Raw genomic sequence first — 23,507 nt, forward strand, 5'->3', positions numbered from 1 at the left:
GAAAAGAATGTGACCATTTACTTTATCCATGCCAAATGTGATTTTGTATACCTCTATCAAGGTCATCCCTCAGCACCCATTGCTCCAGTGAAGAGTCCCACCATCTCCTAACTCAAGCCATCAATGGCAACATTCTGTGAATCTTTTCTATACCCTTTCCACCTCAATGACCTTATGACAATAAGGTAGACAACAAGGCATATGGGGTGTCATCCTTAATTAGAATAAAAGAGGAGATAATTACGTTTGAACTATATATGCCAACAGTTAAATACAGCATGCATTACTTTGTAACTTAGTCTGACATCAGTTGTTGGACACAGTTGATATCCTTTCTTAAGGTAATGATCAAGCTGAACCAATGAATGTGATGGATTTTGGTTTTCAAAGGGCATTTAATAGTGTTCTGTAAATAATTGTTTCACAAGTATTAACTGAGGTTACGTTTGAACAAACTGAAGGTTGCTGGAACAACTAATAGTTTACCACAGGAAGCTTTAAACAAATAAATCAAGTTCATTCAGAAAATTTATTTGGAAAATAATGTCCTGGAATTGGGCCATCTTGTGCAATATTTCAAGGTTAAATTGTATTCCAATCTTAAGCAAGGCATCCTTTGTGTAAAAGTAATCATGCAGGACATAATTTTATATGCAGTTAGAAACTGCAGTCTCTGTTTCAATAAAGACATTTTGAAGGCAGGAGGGGAAAGCTGACAATCACTTGGGTATGCAGGATTGTTGAGGAAATTATGTTAAAAAATTGAACAGAAGAATGGCAAGTGTTTAAAGAAATAATTAAATTCACAACAAACCAGTGAAAATCCCAGTGAAATGTAAAAGGTTCTACAAGTGATGTTTCTTGAGACACACAACAGACCACAAAGCTGCAATCCGAAGCCAACCACAATTTGCTGGAGAAACATGGCAGGCCGAAGGGCCTACTCCAGCTCCTATTGTCTTTTGTCTATTGTCTATTGGTTGATGTGTTGGGCATTCTTTCCTCCCACTAATGCTGCTGCTTAATCCATTGAGTTCCTCCAGTAGATTGTGGTTGAATGACTGTGCTGACATTATCGTTTCGTTGCAGGTCTCAGGAATGAGAGAATTTTAAGCAGTAGCAGTAAAAAGACATGGGAGTAAAACAGTAAGAGAGATGCTGCATTGAGGATTTTCTAAAATTTAAGATTTAGGAACCATTCCAACAAATTTGAAATTAAAAAAGATATTAAATTGTGTTGTTCACTGATCACTAAATTAGACATCTGATGTCAGCAAAATACTGCAATTATCACTGGAGTGTTGAAAAATTCATAACATGGGCCAAAGTCAACAAGATTTCCTGTTTGGAAAACTGTTCGACAAATTTGAGTGATTTGTTGAAAAGTAATTTGCAGAACGGCCAAGTTATGACTGCAATACATCGAGATTTGTTTTTTTTATAAATTAAAAAAATAGTACCACACGAAGAATGACTGCATAAAATAAGGTCTCAGGCGTGGCTAGGTACATAGTAACATGGACAGCTGTCTTCGTGGTGTGACAGAATATGTTTTATATTGTATATAGATATGCCGTTAAATTCCAGAGCTTACCGGGGTTTGGGACTATTTGGTTCGGGCTGTGAGTCGGAGGAGGTGGTGACTGGAGTTCAAGCGAATCTATGGAGGAGGAGGAGCTTGGAGAGAGTGAGGGGGTTAATTGGCCAAGGGGCCAATAAAAGGAGGGTAAGTATAAGGGGGTGGCCAGCGAGAAGCGGCCCAGTGAGTGAGTGGCACAGTGAAGGAGTGGGTCTTTGAGGCTTTGGCTTGAGAGGCTGAGGACGAGCGTGCTGGACGAAAGGTAAGACATTTACAGTTAATTTAATATATATCTGTTTATTTTTTACTTTGTAAGGTGTGAGGAGAAGGAGGCAGGATGAGTGTGAGGGCAGTTTTCTGCTCTCAATGTCACATGTGGGAAGTCATGCAGTCTTCACGTCTCCCGGACATCCACGTGTGCACAAAGTGGGCTGAGCTGCAACGTCTAAGGGACTGAGTCAGGGAACTTGAGCTGCAGCTCGATGACCTCGCTCCGGTTAGGGAGAGTGAGGCCATCACGGACAAGGAATGTGGCCTGAAACCGGGTCAAGGAACTTGAGCTGCAGCTCGATGACCTCGCTCCGGTTAGGGGGAGTGAGGCCATCACGGACAAGGAGTGTGGCTTGAAGGACCGGGCCACGGAACTTGAGCTGCAGTTCGATGACCTCACTCTGGTTAGGGAGAATGAGGCTATCGTAGACAAGAGCTACAGGCAGGTGGTCGCACAGGGGCCATGAGAGGAGGGGCAGTGGGTTACTTTTAGGAGGAGGAAAGGGAGAGGTCAGGTTCATGTGCAAGCACCTGAATCTGTAATCTTCAGAAATCAGTACTCCACCTTGAGTACTGAGGAGGGGGATAGTCAGACTATGGTGGGTAGAGGTGTGGTGTCAACCTCTGGGACCCAGAAAGGTAGGGATAAAAAGAAAAGGGCAATAGGGGTAATCTCTGGATTGCTTCCTGTGCCACTTGATAGAGAAGGCAGAAATAGAATTAGGTGGAGGTTAAACACATGGCTAAAGGGGTGGAGTAAGAGACAGGGTTTCAAGTTCTTGGACCAGTGGGACCACTGGGACCTTTTATGCGGAAGATGGGACCAATACCGTAATGATGGGTTACATCTTAATCCCAGAGGGACCAGTCTCCTGGCGGGGGCATTTGCTAGGGCTGTCGGGGGGTGGGGGGGTTTAAACTAGTATGGTTGGGGACAGAGTTTCAAGTTAGGTAGGAGAGCAGGGTGAGGGTCAGTAGGCTAAGGAAAGAGAAAAGTTTGAATAATTTGAGGGAGGAAAAGCAGCAAGTAGTAAAATGATGTTGGAGTGAAAATTGTGAGAATGGAAGAGAGGAGGATATGCAGAAGGTAGGACGTAGGAGATCCCTGAGATGTATTTATTTTAATGCGAGGAGCGTAGTAAGGAAGCTGGATGAGCTAAAGGTTGGATTGACATGTGGCATTATGATGTTGTGGCCATTAGCGAGACGTGGTTGAAGGAAGGTTGTGACTGGCAGTTGAATGTTCCAGGATTTCGCTGCTTTAGATGTGACAGAGTTGGTGGATTAAGAGGGGGAGGTGTGGCATTACTCAGGGAGGATATTACAGCAGTGCTGAGGCAAGGTAGACTGGAGGGCTCGTCGAGGGAGGCAGTGTGAGTAGAGCTTTAAAATAAGAAGGGTTAGGTTACTATTATGGAGGTATATTATTAGGCCTCCAAATGGGGAAGAGCAAATGTGCAAGGAAATAGGTGAGATGTGCAGGAGAAATAGGGAGGTGTTGGTTGCGGATTTCAATTTTCCAAACATAGATTGGGAAACGCAGTCAGTAAAAGGGCAGAATGGCTTAGTATTTATGCATTGTGTTATGGATTGCTTTTTGCAGCAATATGTTGAGATGCCAACTGGAAGGGGAGTGGTTTTAGATCTGTTGTTGGGAATGCAATGGGGCAGGTGACAAAGGTAAGTGTTGGAGAGAACTTCAGATCCAGTGATCATGGGTCCATTAGCTTTAGCTTAATGATGGAAAGGGATAGGTCAGGTCCGAGGTTGAAGGTCTTCGGTGGGGGGAAGGCCAGATTTGGAGAAATGAGAAGGGATTTGCAGAGAGTTGTGTGGGCTGATATTTATGCCGGAAAGGATGTAGAGGAAATTTGGGAGGCATTTAGGGGTTAGATTTTGAGAGTACAGGATCTTTATGTTCCAGTCAGGCCGAAGGGGAAGACTAAAGGTTTGAGGGAGCCGTGGTTTTCTGGTGAAATTAAGAAGTTGGTTTAGGACAAGAGGGAGGCCTTCCTTCTTCTTTGGCTTGGCTTCGCGGACGAAGATTTATGGAGGGGGTAAATGTCCACGTCAGCTGCAGGCTCGTTTGTGGCTGACAAGTCCGATGCGGGACAGGCAGACACGGTTGCAGCGGTTGCAGGGGAAAATTGGTTGGTTGGGGTTGGGTGTTGGGTTTTTCCTCCTTTGCCTTTTGTCAGTGAGGTGTGCTCTGCGGTCTTCTTCAAAGGAGGTTGCTGCCCGCCGAACTGTGAGGCGCCAAGATGCACGGTTTGAGGCGATATCAGCCCACTGGCGGTGGTCAATGTGGCAGGCACCAAGAGATTTCTTTAGGCAGTCCTTGTACCTTTTATTTGGTGCACCTCTGTCACAGTGGCCAGTGGAGAGCTCGCCATATAACACGATCTTGGGAAGGCGATGGTCCTCCATTCTGGAGACGTGACCCACCCAGCGCAGCTGGATCTTCAGCAGCGTGGACTCGATGCTGTCGACCTCTGCCATCTCGAGTACTTCGACGTTAGGGATGAAAGCGCTCCAATGAATGTTCCCTGGTGGAAGCGTTCTAGGAGCCGTAGGTGATGCCGGTAGAGGACCCATGATACGGAGCCGAACAGGAGTGTGGGTATGACAACGGCTCTGTATACGCTTATCTTTGTGAGGTTTTTCAGTTGGTTGATTTTCCAGACTCTTTTGTGTAGTCTTCCAAAGGCGCTATTTGCCTTGGCGAGTCTGTTGTCTATCTCGTTGTCGATCCTTGCATCTGATGAAATGGTGCGGCTGAGATAGGTAAACTGGTTGACTGTTTTGAGTTTTGTGTGCCCGATGGAGATGTGGGGGGGCTGGTAGTCATGGTGGGTTATACGAGATAAGAGAGGCAAAGGGCTTAGTTATGGAAAGGATAGGGATTAGTAAAGTGAGAGTTTTGGAGCTTCTAGGGTCAATTAAGATGGATATGTCTCCTAGTCCTGATGGGATTTTTCCCAGGACTTTAAGGGAGGTCAGGGAACAAATAGCAGGGGCACTGACAGTGATTTTTCAAAGATCACTGGAGGAGGGGGTGGTATCACAGGATTGGAGGATTGCAAATGTTGTTCCATTGTTCAAAAAAGGCAGTAGGTGTAGGCCAAGCAATTATCGACCAGTAAGTTTGACTTCGGTGGTAGGGAAGGTTATGGAGGATATTCTTCGAGATAGTATATATGCATATCTGGATAGGCAGGGATTGATTAGGGGCACCCAGCATGGGTTTGTAAAAGGAAAGTCATGTTTGATGAACCTTGTTGAGTTTTTTGAAGAAGTGACAAAAAAAGTGGATGTGATCTATTTGGATTTTAGTTAGGCTCTTGATAAGGTTCTGCATGGAAGGTTAATAAGGAAGGTTCAGTCACTAGGAATTAGTAGAGTGATTGTGACATGGGTTCAGAGGTGGCTAGGAGATAGACAGCAGAGAGTCATGGTGGACAACTGTATGTCAGGTTGGAAGCCTGTGACAAGCGGGGTGCCTCAGGGATCGGTGCTGGGTCCATTGTTGTTTATCATTTATATTAATGATTTAGAGGAGGTTGTGGTTAACTGGGTAAGCAAATATGCAGATGATACGAAAATAGGGGGAGTGGTGGATAGTGAGGTAGATTTTCTTGGATTACAGCAGGATTTGGTTTATTTGGAAGAATGGGCTGAAAGATGGCAGATGGAATTCAATGTAGACAAGTGTGAGGTGTTGCATTTCAGTAAAAATAACCAGAATAGGACATATACAGTTAAGGGGAGGGCATTGAGGGGTTATGGTACAGAGTTCACTGAAGGTGAATTCCCATGTAGACAGGGTGGTTAAGAAGGCATATGGTATGTTGGCCTTCATAAATCATAGTATAGAGTATAGGAGCTGGGAGGTGATGCTGCAGCTGTTGAGGCCAGGTTTGGAGTACTGTGCTCAGTTCTGGTCTCCAAATTATAGAAAGGATATAGATAAGGTGGAGAGGGTGCAGAGAAGGTTTACAAGGATGTTTCCTGGCTTACAGCATCTGGATTACAGGGAGAGATTAAGGAGACTGGGAATTTATTCATTGGAATGTAGACAACTGAGAGGGGACTTAATAGAGGTATTTAAAATTATGAAAGAAATAGATAGACTAGACATAAACAGACTTTCTCCTGAGGGTAGGTTGGAACAAGAGGCCATGAGTTAAGGGTAAGGGGGCAACACTTTAGGAGAAATATTAGAGGTGGCTTTTTCAATCAGCAAGTGGTGGCAGAATGGAATGAACTTCTGAATAAGATAGTTGCGGCAGGGTCCCTTCTGTCATTTAAGAGAAGGTTGGATGTGTACATGGAGCTGAGGGAGTTGGAGGGTTATTGGCATTGAGCGGGAGGTTTGAGCTAGTGGAGTTTTTCTAGTGAACTGGTGCAGACTCGAAAGGCCGGCATGGCCTGTTTCCACTCCGTAAATGGTTATATGATTTTGGAAGATAAAGTGCGGAAGGTTTCTTAGTGAAACATACAAACAGTTGAAAACAGATCTCATTTAAAATACTAGAGCTCTGATCAAGCTCAACAGGCCGGCTCTGAATGTCTTTGCAAAAGCTTTGGTGAGTCCCCTTGGAACTTCACTAATGGATTGTTGTTTTGAAAAGCAAAAGATGAAAGAACTCAGAAGAGTAGTTTGGAGCCACAGGCTGTCTGAGTGGTGGTTGCTGCTCTAGGAGGGTCGTGTGGTTTTGCAAGCAGAGAGGGGGAGAGAGAGAGAGAGAATTCAGTTCTACAGTTCAGCAGCAGCAGCTGGGACTGGAACAGGACAAGCTAGCAAGCTTGTGCAAAACCCCATTTTGAAGACAAGTTGTGAGTGCTTTGGTTCAGCCTGGTCAAAGCCCTTGTGGTTCATGCAAGAGGAGAGGAAATAAGAGAAACAAAAAGGAACTCTGTGGTGACCTGAAAGAAAGAGATGATCATCTGGAGAACTCTGATGGGGCAAGTATCCGGCAAGTCACTGACGTGGCTGATTAAAAGGGATCAGTTTGTGCCCAGGAACAAAAAATCTCTCTCTGAAAACCAACAAGAACCTTCCTGGTGAACTTCATAAATGTTAAATTCTGTGCACAGTTTCAGAATTGCCCGGAACCAGTGAACTTGGTGGAATGAGAAGTGAGATTGAACTTTTCTAAACACACACACACATGCACTTAGAATTAGAAGGGGGTTAAATAAGTTAATAGTAATAAGTTAGAGTTTGATCCTGTTTTCATGTTTAAAGACAATTAAAAGCAACTTTTGTTTAAGTAACCATTTGTCTAGATGAATATCTGTTGCTGCTGGGTTTTGGGCTCCTCTGAGCTTGTAACAGTGGTTTTCCTTTGGGTTCTCCAGTTTCCTCCCGACCTTCAAAAATGTACAGGGTTTGTAGGTTAATTAGTATAAATAGGTCTTCAGCAGCATGGATTCGATGCTTGCGGACTCTGCCAGCTCGAATTCTTCGATGTTGGTGATGAAGTCATTCCAATGAATGTTGAGGATGGAGCGGAGACAGCGCTGATGGAAGCATTCTAGGAGCCATAGGTGATGCCGGTAGAGGACCCATGATTCGGAGCCGAACAGGAGCGTGGGTATGACAACGGCTCTGTACACGCTGATCTTTGTGTGTTTCTTCAGGTGGTTGTTTTTCCAGACTCTTTTGTGTAGTCTTCCAAAGGCGCTATTTGCCTTGGCGAGTCTGTTGTCTATCTCTTTGTCGATCCTTGCATCAGATGAAACGGTGCAGCCGAGGTAGGTAAACTGGTTGACCGTTTTGAGTTCTGTGTGCCCGATGGAGATGTGGGAGGGCTGGTAGTCATGGTGGGGAGCTGGCTGATGGAGGACCTCAGTTTTCTTCAGGCTGACTTCCAGGCCAAACATTTTGGCAGTTTCTGCAAAACAGGACATCATGCACTGGAGACCCAACTGCACTGGGTGGGTCACGTCTCCAGAATGGAGGACCATCGTCTTCCCAAGATCGTGTTATATGGCGAGCTCTCCACTGGCCACCGAGTCAGAGGTGCACCAAAGAAGAGGTACAAGGACTGCTTAAAGAAATCTCTTGGTGCCTGCCACATTGACCACCGCCACTGGGCTGATCTCACCTCCAACCGTGCATCTTGGCGCCTCATAGTTCGGCGGGCAGCAAGCTCCTTTGAAGAAGACCACAGAGCCCACCTCACTGACAAAAGACAAAGGAGGAAAAACCCAAAACCCAACCCCAACCAACCAATTTTCCCTTGCAACCGTGCCTGCCTGTCCCGCATCGGACTTGTCAGTCACCAACGAGCCTGCAGCAGACGCGGACATACCCCTCCATAAATCTTCATCCGCGAAGCCAAGCCAAAGAGTAAAGTGTATAAATGGGCAGCACAGGCTCATGGGCTGGAAGGGTCTATTTACTATGCTCTGTGTCTAAATTTAAAATTAAACTAAATGTGTAATTTAAAATTGGCAAGGTCCATCCAGTCAGTTGTATCAAGAGGTTGAAACTATTTAAATGCCTCAGCTGAAGGGACCAATGATACTTATCCAAGTTACAAGTTCCAAAAAGTGAGTTGTGATGAAGACAAGTATAGGACATCTTTCTTTAATTGAGAGCAACAGCTGTTGTGCAGAAAGTTCCCCACGAATCATAGAAAGTTAGGGTGCTCGCAGCCTTTATTGTAAGAGGAATTGAGAAGAAAAGTTATTCGCTCTTGTTTCAATAATACATAGCTTTTGTGTAACCACAGAGTACCTCAGAGAGTAATACCTCAGCGAGAATACAGTGTGTTTTTAAAAACATGTGCAAGATTCAGGTCACACCCAACAAACGTGACACCTAATGACAATGACTCATTGTTTGGAATGTTAGAGAAAAATTAAGCAAAATTTGGGGCAAAAGGAATGTATCTTTTTTTTAAAGAAGTTGAATGCAATTTCTTTATAAAGTTCATAAGCTTCTTACCGTTGTACCCTAAAACCACAAATTTTCAGTCATTTAAGATTTCCCTCAGGGTAGAATTTTGTGATAAATCCATTACAAGTATATTAAACAAATGGACAGCAGTTAAACATACCCTGACAAATCTTTGGTCTTCAGAACAGAGGGAGCCAACATGATATATAAAGACACAGCGATAGCCACACGATATCATGAAAGGGCTGCTGCAGATCTCAAGAGAAACAACTTATCATGTCATAAATTTATTTCAATTTACATGGGATAAAAAGGATTTTTTTACTATTAAGAAATACTGCTGAATTCAATCTCATTTTTGGCTTCACTCATCATCTCAGTGAAACTGCAAACCCACCCATCACTAACTACACTCCCTCCTTGCACTCATCATCACCTCTACTACACTCACTCGTGGTTTCGAAACCTTTTAAACATAGATGGCATACCTGATTTTAGCAACGTGCTAATGCAAAACTGCTCGACAAATGACTGCAATTAATCAGTCTTAGAACATCTGGAATAAGCCATTTTTTATCTTAATTAACAGCAGGCACACAAGTCTGCAGTAATAATCATGAAGGCTTAGTTTAATTATTTTAAGCTTCTTTCTACTTTTGATTGCACAGATACACCATCATTTATCATGTGAATAAATCACCTTCAAGCCTAAGCTCTCAAAAGGGGTTTTCCAAGGATTAAGTGGCAGGATGTCAAATTGGTTTACTGCGGATGTTGAAATTCAGTCTCTATATCGGTTGTGGGCTTATTTAATGATGAGTCACAACCCAGCCAATAACCCATGATGACACATTTGAAATGTTGTTCCCTGAACACTTTGTATCTTTACAACTCTGCGGCAGCATGGTTAGCGCAATGTCGTTACAACGCTGGTGACCAGGGTTCAAATCCCGCGCTGTCCGTTCTCCCTGTGTCTGCGTGGGTTTCCTCCGGGTACTCTGGTTTCCTCCTACCCTTCATTACTCTGGTTTCCTCCTACCCTTCAAAACATACTGGGTGGAGGTCATTTGGGCGCAATTGGGTTCTTGACCCGAAAGGGTCTGTTACTGTGCTATAATTTAAAGAAAAAATACATACTGTGCAACAAGAATGCTTCAGCAATTCTCTTTGTCTATGCCCAATTGGACCTATGGTCTCTGTACTGACACCGTGGACCTGCTATGTTTCCTGCTAGTTCGGTGGCATAATTTAATTACTAACCATAAATAGGACTCCAATATTGAAAATCAAAAAATCTGCAGATGCTGGAAATCTGAAATAAAATAGAAAATCCTGAAACACTCAGATCAGGTCGCATCTGTGGAGAGAGTAGCAAAGTTAACACTTCTGATCAAAGACCTGAATCTTCAGGTTGACCTTTCATATATACTTTTTAAAAATTTTTTTAAATTTAGATATTCAGGATGGTAACAGGCCCTTCCGGTTCACAAGCCCGTGCCGACCAAATATCCTAATTAACCTGCAGCCCCGGTACGTTTTGGAGGGTGGGAGGAAAATGGAGCACCCAGAGGAAATCCATGCAGACACAGGAGAATATACAAACTCCTTACAGACAGCGTGGGATTCGAACTGGGTCGCCGGTGCTTTAAATAGTGCTGTGCTGACCATTGCTGTTACAATGCCAGTGATTGGGACCAGGGTTTGAATCCCGGCTGTTTTCAAGGAGTTTGCATGTTCTCCCCGTGTCTGCGTGAGTTTTCCCCGGGCGCTCCAGTTTTTTCCCACTATTTGAAACGTTCAGGGCATGTAGGTGAATTAGGTATAATTGGATGGCACGGCCTCGTGGGACGGAAGGGCCTGTTACCGTGCTGTATGTCTGAATTTAAAACATTTTTACATTAACCATGCTGGCCATTTCCATTTCCTCAAATGGTTCCCGACCACCTGAATGAATCAAGCATTTTGTGTTTGTTCTGGGACTCCACCCTTATAATTCAGAAACATTTATAAATTCCTTTCGCTATCTTAGGACACCTTAAATCACTTCATAGCTGAGGATTTCAGTAGTTATTGTAATGCACTGTGATTAACCTTTTTAAATAGTAAATGTTGATGAACAATATCCTGTAACTGAATAAATCATCCCAAAATATTTACATACATCTATTTTAAATTATATCTTTATGTATACATGAGATTATTATGTACTGTGTGAGCACTGTGAACATAGAACATTACAGCCAATGAGATTTTGCTGACCTATATATTTCGACAAAAAAAACTAAACCCCAACCTCGCAACCCTCTATTTTGATTTCTGTCTAAGAGTTCCTTTAATGGCCCCAATGTTCCAGCCTCCACCATCATCCTTGGCAAGGCATTCCAGGTACCCACGACTCTCTGTGTAAAAAACTTACTTCTGACGTCTCCCCTAAACCTTCGTTCCTTCACTTTGTACAGATGTCCTCTGATATTTGCTTCTTTTACCCCAGGAAAAGGGTGCTGGCTGTCCATCTTATCTATGCCTCTCAGAATCTTGTATTCTCTATTAAATCATATGTGGTCCAGAGAAACAGTTTTGTTGAGTTGTATATGTATAGTCTGATGATAATGAACTGCCTGTAATGTTGTATTGACCAAGCACTGAGGTGCGTACTGAGGTACATTGATCTGGCTGTGACCAGCGGCTCCCATTAAGTCATGAAGTCATGCAATGCGCAAATAAGTCCTTCAGCCCAACTTGCCCACGCCAAGCAAAACATTTCACTCACATCAGTCTTAACTTCCTGCAGTAGCCCCACATCCTTCTAACTACATCAATGAATGAGCCAAGACTATGAGACAAAGTATGCCAACAACTTAATAATGATGAGTTTGTAGCATTCACGCTATCCAAGCATGGAGAAGAACGACACACACACCAAAGCCTTGGAAAATGAGACTGATTTATTGCTCTTATATGGGCCCCTGGTGCTGATGTCAGGGCTCCATGTCATTGGAGCGCCAGCCTGGGATTGACCGGCATTCCTGCCAGAGTTCCTCATCTATCCGTCATGTAGAGGTTACCTGGGATGACAGTCGGTATCACCCCCTAGGTCCATGCAGTCATCGTGTTCATTGGCCATTTTGTGGGCAAGTCTGGGTCTCTGTGCGCAGGCCACTACACAAACCCTCCCCCCCATCCAGAACCGGCGACCAGGCCATTATCCATAGCCTTAGGTGGCCTCCCCCTGCATCACGGGGGAGGAGTGGAGACAGATATGCCGGTTTCAGGCGGTCGACTATTAAGTCTCCTCCTTACCGCCGATGTTGAGGACAAAGGTGGAACTATTGTCTCTAACGACCTTGTAGGGCCCCTCATAGGGTCATTGTAAGGGTGGTCTGTGTGCACCCCTCCTCATGAGCACGTACTGACAAGTCTTCAGGTCCTTTGGGATGCGATGCTTGGGCTGGCCTTACAGTAGGGGTTGCTGTGGGACCAAGGACCCCAGTTTTTGCTGCAGATTCTCAAAAGTCACCGTGGGGTCTTCCAGATATTTATCGGGGGCCAGGAACTCCCCGTGGATGATTAAAGGCATGCCTTAGACCATCTCCATTGCTGAGGCTTTGAAGTCCTTCGGCGCGGTACGAATTCCCAACAGGACCCAAGGCAGTTCGTCCACCCAGTTGGGCCATCAAGGCTGCCTTGAGGTGCCAGTGAAAGTGCTTCACCAACCCATTGACCTGAGGGTGATATGCCGTGGTGTGGTGGAGCTGACCACCCAGAAAGTTAACCATCATTGCCTAGAACCCAGAGGTGAATTGTGGCACCCCCCCCAACCATGTACGAGGTGAGGTGCTTTGGGACCCAGAATCGAGACACCCACGTGTTAATGAGTACCTTGGCACAGGTTTTTTTGGTGATATCAGCCAGCGTGACCACCTCCAGTCACCTCGTGGAGCAGTCCACCGTGGTCAAGAGGTATCTCGTCCCATGGGAAACTGGCAACGGACCAACCACATCATTGTGTACATGGCTGAATCTGCACCATGCCGGCGGAAGAGTTTGTGTGGGCGCTCTTGTGTGAACCTGCACTTTGGAGGACTGACAGTTCACGCAGGTTTTGGCCCACTTACTGACCTGTTTACAGAGTCCATGCCAGACAAACCTGTTGGCCACCATTTTGACCATGGCGCGAATGGCAGGGTGTGCCAAGTTGTGGATGGCATCGAAAACCTGGCACCTTCAGGCAGCTGGAATGATGGGCGGGGGTTGCTGGTAGAAACATGAGACAGCAGCAACAGGCTACCTTGGCTGACCGAGTCATCCTCCACCCTGAGACCGGAGACAGCTATCCTATATGCGGGGTCTTGGGTCCTGCTGCTGTGCTTTGGTGAGGGCCACATAAGCAACGCCTTGGGACAGGGCATGTATCGCTTCAATTGCGGGGTGTGAGAGAGCATCAGCTACCACATTGTTTTTCCCCACGATATGTTGAATGTCTGTGGTAAGAACAGATACCTCTGTTGTTGGGCTGACCACGGGTCTGACACCTTATGAAAGGCAAAATTATGCGGCTTGTGATCAGTGAACACCCTGAATTGCTGGCCTTCCAAAAAGTAATGCAAATGTCTTACTTCCAGGTACAGCACTAACAACTCTTTGACGAAAACACTGTATTTGAGTTCTATGCGGGGGGGGGGGGGGGGTGGGGGGGAGTGCCTGTTGAGAAAATGGCCAGAGGTTGCCACTGGCCCTCAATAAGTTGCTCTAGCACAACTCCTACCGCTGTGCTGGAGGTGTCAACAGTTAGGGAGGTAGGTGCCTCCAGTCTAGGGTGGTTCAGGAGGGTGGTGTTGGCTGGTGTATCTTTGGCATTCTGGAAGACTCCTCAGCACAAGCAATGACTTTTGCCTTGCTGGTCATCAGTGCAAAGAAGGGGCACATGATGTGTGCCTCTGCTGGCATGAACCTGTGGTAAAATTTTATCATACCGGTGAATTCCTGTAGCCCTTTTATCGTGCGTGGCTTAGCGAAATGCCGGACTGCCTCACCTTCTCAGGGAGGTGTGTGCCCCGTGCCTGTTAATCCTGTGCCCTAGGAAATTGATGGTGTCCAGACATAACTGGCATTTAGCAGGATTGATCATCAGCCCGAACTCAGTCAGGTGGGTGCACAATTGTCTCAGGTGGGCGGCTGTGGCTGGCAATGAGGATATCGTCCAAATAGATGAACGCAAATGGGAGGTTCTGGCCCACTGTGTCCATCATCCGCTGAAAAGTTTGTGCTGCGTTCTTTAGACATGTGGAGAAATTCAAACATGCCAAAGGGGGTTATGATTGCGGTCTTTGGGACGTCTTGGGGGTGAATTGGGATTTGATGGTACCCTGGGATGAGTCCCGTGCCCCGTGCAGATTGGTGCCAAAGTCTTGGATGCAGGGCATGTGGTGGGGGGTGGTGGCCTCCTTGAGGCGGCTGTTGTCGCCGCATGGTCTCCAACCCCCCTGCTGATTTGGACAACGTAGTGGGGGGAGGCCCAGGGACTGTCAGACGCCACACAATCCCCAGCTCCTCCATTTTCTTAAACTCCTCCTTTGCCAGGCTGAGCTCTTCGGGAAGGAGTTGATGTGCCCTGGTGTGGAGTGGGGGATCCCCCCTGTCAAAATGTGGTGCCTTACCCCATGCTTTGGCTCGGGGAACTCCTCCAGGATGTGGGAGAATTCATTGTCCGAGAGTGTCATGGAGTCCCTGTTGGGGGGGGGGGGACAAGCAAGCAATGGGCCCGAAGGAAGTCGGCCCCCAGGAGTGGTTGTGCCACTGCCTCAAGGGTGACGGTCCATGTAAAGCTGCTGCTGCTGAAATGGAGGGGAACGGTGAGGGTCCCAAAAGTCCGAATGGAGGAGCTGTTGGCTGTACTTAGTGTTGGGCCCTGCTTGCCGCTGTGGGTGTCAAGGCCTGCAGGGGGTAGGATGTTTATCTCAGTGCCAGTGCTGACCAGGAAATGCCTGCCTGACAGTGAGTTCCAGACATACAGGAGGGTATTAGGTGGGCCATCGGCCACAGCCATCAATGACACTTGACCAGGGCGTTTCCCGAAAACCCGCAGAGTGGGTGGGATCGATGGGCCTCCGCACCCATCAGTAGTGGTAGTAGCATAGCTGTCCTGGGGTGTTAATGTGCCTCTCCGCTGGCCTTGATCTCACCGGGGGTGGTTCACAAGCCTTGCTGATGTGGTCTACAATGGTGCTGGTGTTCTTCTTTGCTCTCTAGAGCATGTCCACACAGGCTGCGACCCTCTGAGAGTGGATGAAATCCTCATCTGTGACCAAGAGTCGTATATTTTTGAGCAGCTGTTCCAGAAAGATCTGCTCAAAGAGCAGGCAAGGCTTGTGGCCCTCGGTTCGAGCGAGCATTTCGCTCATTAGGGTGGACAGGGCCCTATTCCCCAATCCATCCACATGCAGCAATCAGGTGGCACGCTCACACCAGGAGAGCCCGAAGGTGCAAGTTAGCAGCTCTTTGCTCCAGAAGCTGCTGTAGGAAATCTACAACCTTTGCCGCTGTGTCTTGATCGAGGGCACTTACGACATAGAAGTAGTGGGTGTCGTTGGTGGCGATGTGGCGAAGCTGGAACTGATCCTTGGCTTGCCCAAACCACATGTGTGGCTGTGATACCCAAAACGGTGGGAGCCTGAGAGAGATCACATGGATGGTCACTGGCTCCACTTGATCCATCATCTTTGGGACCAACTGCCAGTTGGACTTATCAGGGTCACCAATGTAGCATTCGCACTAAATGAACGTGGAGAAGAATGACACACACACCAAAGCCTTCGAAAACGAGACTGATTTATTGCTCTGGCTGTCACGCTTATATGGGCCCCTGGTGGTGTGTCATCAGAGCGCCAACCTTGGATTGACCAGTGTTCCTACCAGAGTTCCCCATCTTCCCGCCATGCGGAGGTCATCTGGGATGATGGCTATTACCCCCAGGTCTGCGTGATCGCCACATCCGTTGGTCATTTTGTGGGCCAGTCCGTGACTCCGTGCGTGGGCCGCTACAACCAGTTGATACAGCCAAGGTGCTAATCCTACAGAAATCAAAGTTTATTCCAACCTCAAAATTACAGCAATCATTATGAACTGGGTAAATTTTGAAACTATGAGCCTTCAGCTGTGGTGTTTATTTTATGAATTTGATTGAGTTATGTACTTGCAATCTATAATAGAATTGGAGTCTCCTGTTGTCAGCATTTTGATATTGTTCATGAGGTTTAGTATTACTATGGGTTTTTGTTTAGAATTTTAATGCAAGTTCTTGATAAACCAACAAGTAGGAACCAGGTTTGGAAATATCATACATATTTCCCAGACAACTTTAGTGACCATTATTTTTCTGGTTAATTGCTCAAGCTAATGAGTTAGCTGTCTTCCAAGCTCTCTCCTGCTTTTGCATTGTTTCTTCTTTTTTTAAGGTGCTCACATCTGAACCCAAAAAGCCACTCCAGAATTTCAAGCATATTCTGAACGTTTTGCTTTTCTACCAGAATTTGCTGCCAGTATATAATACTTCCATCATTTTATTCTGTGCATTTGTACATATCTCCCCATGTCTGCGTGGATTTTCCTCCCACTGGTTGAAGGTCAATTGGGTGGCATGGATTTGTGTGTCAGAATGGCTTCTTACCGTGGTGTATGTCTAAAAAATATTTAAATGCTTGCTTATGCAACAGGAATATTCTAATTTCTTGTATTTCCTTATGACTTGTAAGGAAAATATTTGGCCCAATGAATCTCGACCAACTTTAGATCAATCCGTTCCACCATCCCCCAGATACCCTACTAGCTACCTGCATGAGAGGTAATTTCACTGTAACTAATTAACCTAACAAGCAGCACACCTTTGGAATGTGGCAGGAAACTGCCTCATCTGGCAAAATCAACTCCCATCAAAGTGTGCAAACTTCACCACCGCAGCAGTGGAGGTCAAAATCAAACCATTTCACAAGAGTTGCGAGGCAACTGCTCTATCTTCTTCACTACCGTTCTTCATGTTCTTCATTTATGCATACAGGTTTTTCATGAGTAATGGTACAAAATATGCATATCCTTTAGAGACCTTTCCATTGGTCTTTTCTAATGTGCTATCTTGTACTGTTTGATTCACAGGTATAATAACTGATCTTTTTTCTTTCATGAAAGAAGACGCTGTTTACATCCAGTACCGCACGGATGGCAGTCTCTTCAATCTGAGGCGCCTGCAAGCTCACACCAAGACACAAGAGCAATTTGTCCGTGAGCTACACTTTGCAGACGATGCCGCTTTAGTTGCCCATTCAGAGCCAGCTCTTCAGCGCTTGATGTCTTGTTTTGCGGACCCAAAATGTTTGGCCTGGAAGTCAGCCAGAAGAAAACTGAGGTCCTCCATCAGCCAGCTCCCCACCATGACTACCAGCCCCCCCACATCTCCATCGGGCACACAAAACTCAAAACGGTCAACCAGTTTACCTATCTCAGCTGCACCATTTCATCGGATGCAAGGATCGACAACGAGATAGACAACAGACTCGCCAAGGCAAATAGCGCCTTTGGAAGACTACACAAAAGAGTCTAGAAAAACAACTAACTGAAAAACCTCACAAAGATTAGCGTATACAGAGCCGTTGTCATACCCACACTCCTGTTCGGCTCTGAATCATGTGTCTTCTACCGGCATCACCTACGGCTCCTAGAACGCTTCCACCAGCGTTGTCTCCGCTCCATCCTCAACATTCATTGGAGCGAATTCATCCCTAACATCGAAGTACTCGAGATGGCAGAGGCCGACAGCATCGAATCCACGCTGCTGAAGATCCAACTGCGCTGGGTAGGTCACGTCTCCAGAATGGAGGACCATCGCCTTCCCAAGATCGTGTTCTATGGCGAGCTCTCCACTGGCCACCATGACAGAGGTGCACCAAAGAAGAGGTACAAGGACTCCCTAAAGAAATCTCTTGGTGCCTGCCACATTGACCACCGCCAGTGGGCTGATATCGCCTCAAACCGTGCATCTTGGCGCCTCACAGTTCGGCGGGCAGCAACCTCCTTTGAAGAAGACCGCAGAGCCCACCTCACTGACAAAAGACAAAGGAGGAAAAACCCAACACCCAACCCCAACCAACCAATTTTCCCTTGCAACCGCTGCAACCGTGTCTGCCTGTCCCGCATCGGACTTGTCAGCCACAAACGAGCCTGCAGCTGACGTGGACATTACCCCTCCATAAATCTTCATCCGCGAAGCCAAGCCAAAGAAAAGATAATAACTGAACCGGAGTCAGTTAAGATGTTAAAAAAATCTATCGTGGTCATGGATTATCACAACTCTCATAATCGCTCAGTGTTCTTGAGAAGAGCTCAATAGCAAACAGGCATGGGTTTAGTCAGAAAGCATATTTTTAGTGTGAAGTTCTGCCATCTCAGGGTAAATTGTGCTATTACAGTCAATCAAAACCTCCAGGTACTTCTGACACAGATTGTCAGGATGAAAGAGCATTTGATACAGACTGCGATTGAAGTGAGCCCTTTTTTAATCAATAACAGATGCAATTGCTTCTGACCTTACAAGAAACCAATTCACTCTAATGGCAATATAGGACATTGGCCAATTTCTTATTGACTTGTAAAAGCTCTTAATGAGGACTCTGGGTGTCATCTGGAATTTCTATCATAATTTTGTGTGGAAAGATTTCTCAGTTGAAAGTTAAAGGGTCTGTTCTTTATCTGGTCAATGTTCACACCTTTCTCCTGAGAACAAATTATGATACTCATTCAGCAGTGAGCCAGTAACTGATTAACTGGATGAGCAAAAAGAACCAGGAAACCTTTTTTCAAATGTTGACCTTTGGAGGAAATCTAGCTCATGACTGATAGATGATAGTGGTAAGAAAAATAGATTGGAACAAAAAAACTCATGTCATGAGCAATGAGTTTTAACTGCAGAGAGTGAGAAAAGAGTGTAAAACAAATATCTGTTTTTAATGTGAACATGAGAAAAATTCATAGGAACATTGATCAGAGAAGTATCAATGAAATAAAAACTATTGATTGTACTATTGATTGCATATTCTGTGGAGCCTGAGAGATATTTTCAGACTTATTTTCATGAATGATAGTTTGAGGATTCATTCTAAATCCATCCTGTTCATGTATCTGTCCAATTATTTTTTTTAAACATTGCAATAGCGACTGTCACAAGCACCTCCTTCCATACACCCACCACCCGCTTCGTAAAAATTTTTAAAAACCCTCAGGTTTCTATTTAAATGAAAAATTCCTGTTAAATTTCCCCTCCACCACCTTAAATCGATGTCCTCTGGTTACTGATTTCCCTATTCTGGGAAAACGTCTCTCCGCATTTACCTGATCATTTTTTACAACCCTTACCCTCCATTTTAATTTCAAAAATGAAGTTTAATACAAACTAAAAAGGCCCAAAATTTTCATCGTAGCTAAAGTTTGAAATCAGGGGAAAAAAAACAGGCATCACATAGTGAATTGTTTGTCAGCATGTGTCCTCTAGTTATCACTTCAACTTGTGACAAGAGAAGCCAATTATATATTTCAATTGACATTAGGAGAGCATTTCTGACATACATCATGTAATTTGTCATGAAGTGCGATGCAGAAGATGGAAATTCGAGTTTAGTCAATTCTACAGGAAGTGAGTGGATGTTTTTTAGATTGGAGGCTTGTAACCAGTGTGGTGCATCAGGGATCAGAGTTGGTTGATTATTTATATCATTGAATTGGTTGAGAATGTAGATGACATGATTGTTAAATTTGCAGATGAAATGAGAATTGTTACAAAATCTGATCAACTTGGCAAAAGAATAACAATGGCATGAGACAAAATAATGCATTTGAAAATTTTAAATTTAGACGTACTGCACGGTAACAGGGCCTTCTATCCCTCAAGCTGAAGCATTTCAATTACACTCAAATGACCTACAACCGTGGCATGTTTTTGAGGAAACCCACACAGGCACAGGGAGAATGAACAAACTCATAACAGATGACCGTGCTTCCCTAAACAATATGGAATGCTTCACGAATTTGCATGTCATCCTTGCGCAGGGGTCAAGCTAATCTTTTCTGTATCATTCCAATGTTAGTATATGCGCTGCAAGACATACAAAGTGAATGGCAGGGTCCTGGGGAGTGTAGTAGAACAGAAAGACTCAGGGGCGCATGTATATAGTTTCCTGAAAGTGGTGACATAGATAGACAGAGTGTTGAGGGCATTAAGTACAAGAGTTGGGAGATCATGTGGCTGAGATTGCACTTGGAATGCTGTGCGCAGTTCTGACCCGAATACCATTGGAAGGATGTGATCAAGTGAAAGAGGGTGCACAAAAGGTTCATGAGGTTGTTGCTGGGACTGGAGGGTTTGAATTATTATAGTCAAGTTTATTGTCATCTGATTGTACAGTACAACCCGATGAAAAAGCCTACTCCAGTCCTTGGTGCAAAATATGCAGACACACAACCAGACATAACACACATACAGACAGATAATACATATACAGGACAAGTATTTCATCTATACAAATAAATAAGTAAATATAGTTTAATAATATGAGAGCCTCGGATGGTTAGTGTGGGCAGTTCCTTTAGTCTCTCCCTGCCCTTGGGAAGAAGCTGTTCCTCAGCCTGTAGTGCTGGCTGTAATCGTCCTAAAGCTCTTAAAATAGAGACTGGATAGACTGGGACTGTTTTTCCTGGAGCGAGGGAGGGTGTGGACATGATAGAGATTTATAAATTCATCAGAGGTGCAAGATAAATAGTCATAGCCTTTTCCCAGGATAAGGGAGTGTCATATTAGAAGGAATATCTTTAAGGCGAGATTAGAAAGATTTAAAAAAAGACAGAAGGGCAAGTTTATTTTCCAACACAGCATAGAGGGTATATAAAATATGCCATAAAAAGTATTAGAGGCAGGTGCAATTTACTATTTAAAAGATATTTGGACTGATAGATAGGAAGCTTTAAAGGAATATTCAGCAAACACAGGTAAATGAGCCTGGCTCTCGGAGGCACCTTGTCAGCAATGGGTAATTTGGACCGAACCAATACTTTCCCTGCTGTAAGATTCTATGACTGAAATGTTAAGGCAGAAATGAGAGAATTATGTAATGGGTAATTACAAGCTCATCTAACTCGGATCCTTTGGGCCACGTACTGTAAAATGAAGTACAAGGCAATACAAGGTAAATGGTTCATTGCACAGGCTCTGTGGAGTCCATTTACAGGAAGAGGCAAATGATATTTAACCCAGTGTGATTGTGAATTTGATATCTCATGAATAAAGGTTCACATGCTCCTACCAAATAAATGAACATCAAGCACAAATTACAGTCCCTGCAAATCTTAATCAATTGTAAATTCTTACCCTTTCATTTGAGCAAACAACACCTAATTATCTCACTGAATTGAGTAATTATATCATTTTTCTTTTGAAACAACAAGCTACTTAATTGCAGTAATTTTTGAAGATAATAATACATTGCCATATCCAGAATAGTACATGCCAGTGGTAGGACTAGCTTGGTCAATTACAATAGATAGAATTGATGGGAAAGCTTACCTTAATTTCAATCTGTTCCTCCATTTCCTTGTTTTTGATTGTAGTGTATTCCTTTTCAAGTCTGCAGGAGAAACAAGTCACAAATTTTTTTCTCCAGCAAAATGAGACTCTTATCATTCAATTCCCACAACCAAAAATATGAAGGTGATACAAGGCTGTCCGCAACAGTGTGAATCAAGACAAGGGTGGCATCTTTAACATAGTGGTTAGCGCAACACTGTTACAGCACCAGCAAATGGGGTTCAAATCCTGTGCTGTCTGCAAGGACGTTTTCCCCATGTCCACATGGGTTTTCCCTGGGCGCTCCCGTTTCCTCCCACCCTCCAAAAATGTACTGGAGTTGTAGGTCAATTGGGTGTAATTGGGCGGCACAGTCTCGTGGGTCGAAAGGGCCTGTTACTGTGTTGTATATCTACATTTTTACAAAATTAAATATAAAACTAATCAAAGCCAGCAAATGATCTTCATCACAAATTGGTTCTCATCATAAAGACAACTGGAAATGAAGAAAAAGTCCTTTGCTCAGGTTTACATATTTTGGGACCAGAATAATACCAATGAAACACCGTTTTACACCAATTTTATCTTTCCCCTCAGATTAGCGTGGTCCTAATCCAACTAGTCCCTGACCTACCAAGGAGGTAGGTAGTTTCGTGGGGGTGGGTTCCCCCTTAAATCACCAGGTTTAAAAGGTGCTTCTAGCAACTTTGACCCAGTAAGCACAACTGGGTCCCAGGAGGGCCACCCAGGTACTGCAGTTTAAAAGACCCTAATGGAGCTGAGAGAGTGGAACTCTGTGAGCTGCACCACTATCACCCTTGTGGGATATCTAATCCAACATTGGAAATCATCAGACATGCAATATTACAACTGGAATTTTCCTCAGCTTGGTATATGTTTGAACAGAGCAAGACCAGAAAATATGATAAAATTCACTCAGTGCTACAGTGCAGGAGGCAAGACTTGCACTCAAGTTAAAATTGTGTACAATTCAGTCACTGCTTTACAAGAAGGTGAGAACAGAGAGAATAAAAGGAGAGATCCAGGAACAAAGCCAAGAGAGCTTTAGCTACGAGGATCAATAGGTTGGAGCTATTTTCTTTAGAATTGAGAAGATAGACTGGATGGAAAGAGATCAATGACCAAAAGATTTAAATTTAAGATGATAGGTAGAATGGTGAGGGGGAATTGAGATTGCTTTTCAGCCAAGGATGGTGAAATAGTAAAAATTATGCATACTAAGGTAATGAGCCCAGAACCTTAATTTTCTACGGAATCTCACTTACAAAATAATGACCTACAAAGCTTGGACCAAGAACTACAAAATGGAATTTGGCTGAATAATTATTAAACAGTATGGAACAAATACCTCCCAAGTTTCTAAGGATACAGGTACTACCACTCAAATGAGAAGTCATCTGCCAATTCTGAAGGATGAGGACATTCACACTGCCATTAATTCCAAAATGTTTGCTTTGCATGTTACGTACTTTTTCATTTTCTTTGGGTTGTACTTGACCTGGTAAGCCTTCAGGATCAATTTGTCTGGACAGCTATCAAACTGCTGTGGAATCACCTTTTGAAAGTGCTATGAGGAAATAAAAAAAAAACAAAAGAAATATTAGCATCGTTTCCATAGATGAAGCATCACAAAAAAATTCCCAGAATTATTACAATGTGCAATAAGAGTATTGGCTTGACAAGGTAAAAGTGATTCCATGAAAGAGCTACTCCCACTCCTTTATCTTCTCCCCATAACCACAGAAAGACCTTCTAAGCATAACACAAGATACACCAGAGGACAGAAGTCGGCTCATTGGCCCATCGAGTCTGCTCCGCTTTTCTATCATGAACTGATCCATCCTCCCACTCAGCCCCTCTCTCCGGCTTAACCCAAGATGCCCTGACTAATCAAATACCTTTCAATCGCTGTCTTAAATACACCCAATGACCTTGCTTCTACAACCACCTGTTGCCACAAGTTCCACAGACGCATGACCCTCTGATTAAAGAAATATTTCCGCATTTCTGTTTTAAATTGACAACCTTTTAACCTGAAGTTGTGCCCTCTTGTCCTAGACACCCCTACCATGGCAAATAGCCTTGCTACATCTACTCTGTCCAGGCCTTTACCTTTAGCATTTGCAATG

The 23,507-nt window shown here is 44.4% G+C and overlaps 1 protein-coding gene and 1 non-coding gene across 8 annotated transcripts in view; both read right to left on the reverse strand.

Annotated features, from left to right (window-relative positions):
• The window catches only part of LOC138758575 (EVI5-like protein), a 424,266-nt gene that overhangs the window by 203,961 nt on the left and 196,798 nt on the right, over nucleotides 1-23,507 (reverse strand). For all 7 annotated transcript variants that reach the window (XM_069927712.1, XM_069927716.1, XM_069927713.1 and 4 more), the window contains 2 exons: nucleotides 22,848-22,945; nucleotides 21,358-21,418 (listed from right to left, as the gene is read on the reverse strand). In XM_069927712.1, coding sequence (XP_069783813.1) covers nucleotides 21,358-21,418; nucleotides 22,848-22,945 — 159 coding nt within the window. The remainder of the gene's footprint in view (nucleotides 1-21,357; nucleotides 21,419-22,847; nucleotides 22,946-23,507) is intronic.
• On the reverse strand, nucleotides 19,803-19,906 carry LOC138759691 (U6 spliceosomal RNA). Its single transcript, XR_011355033.1, has one exon. It is a non-coding gene; the product is annotated as a U6 spliceosomal RNA (small nuclear RNA).

This window comes from Narcine bancroftii, chromosome 3 (genome assembly GCF_036971445.1).
Source record: "Narcine bancroftii isolate sNarBan1 chromosome 3, sNarBan1.hap1, whole genome shotgun sequence".
Lineage (NCBI taxonomy): Eukaryota > Metazoa > Chordata > Chondrichthyes > Torpediniformes > Narcinidae > Narcine > Narcine bancroftii.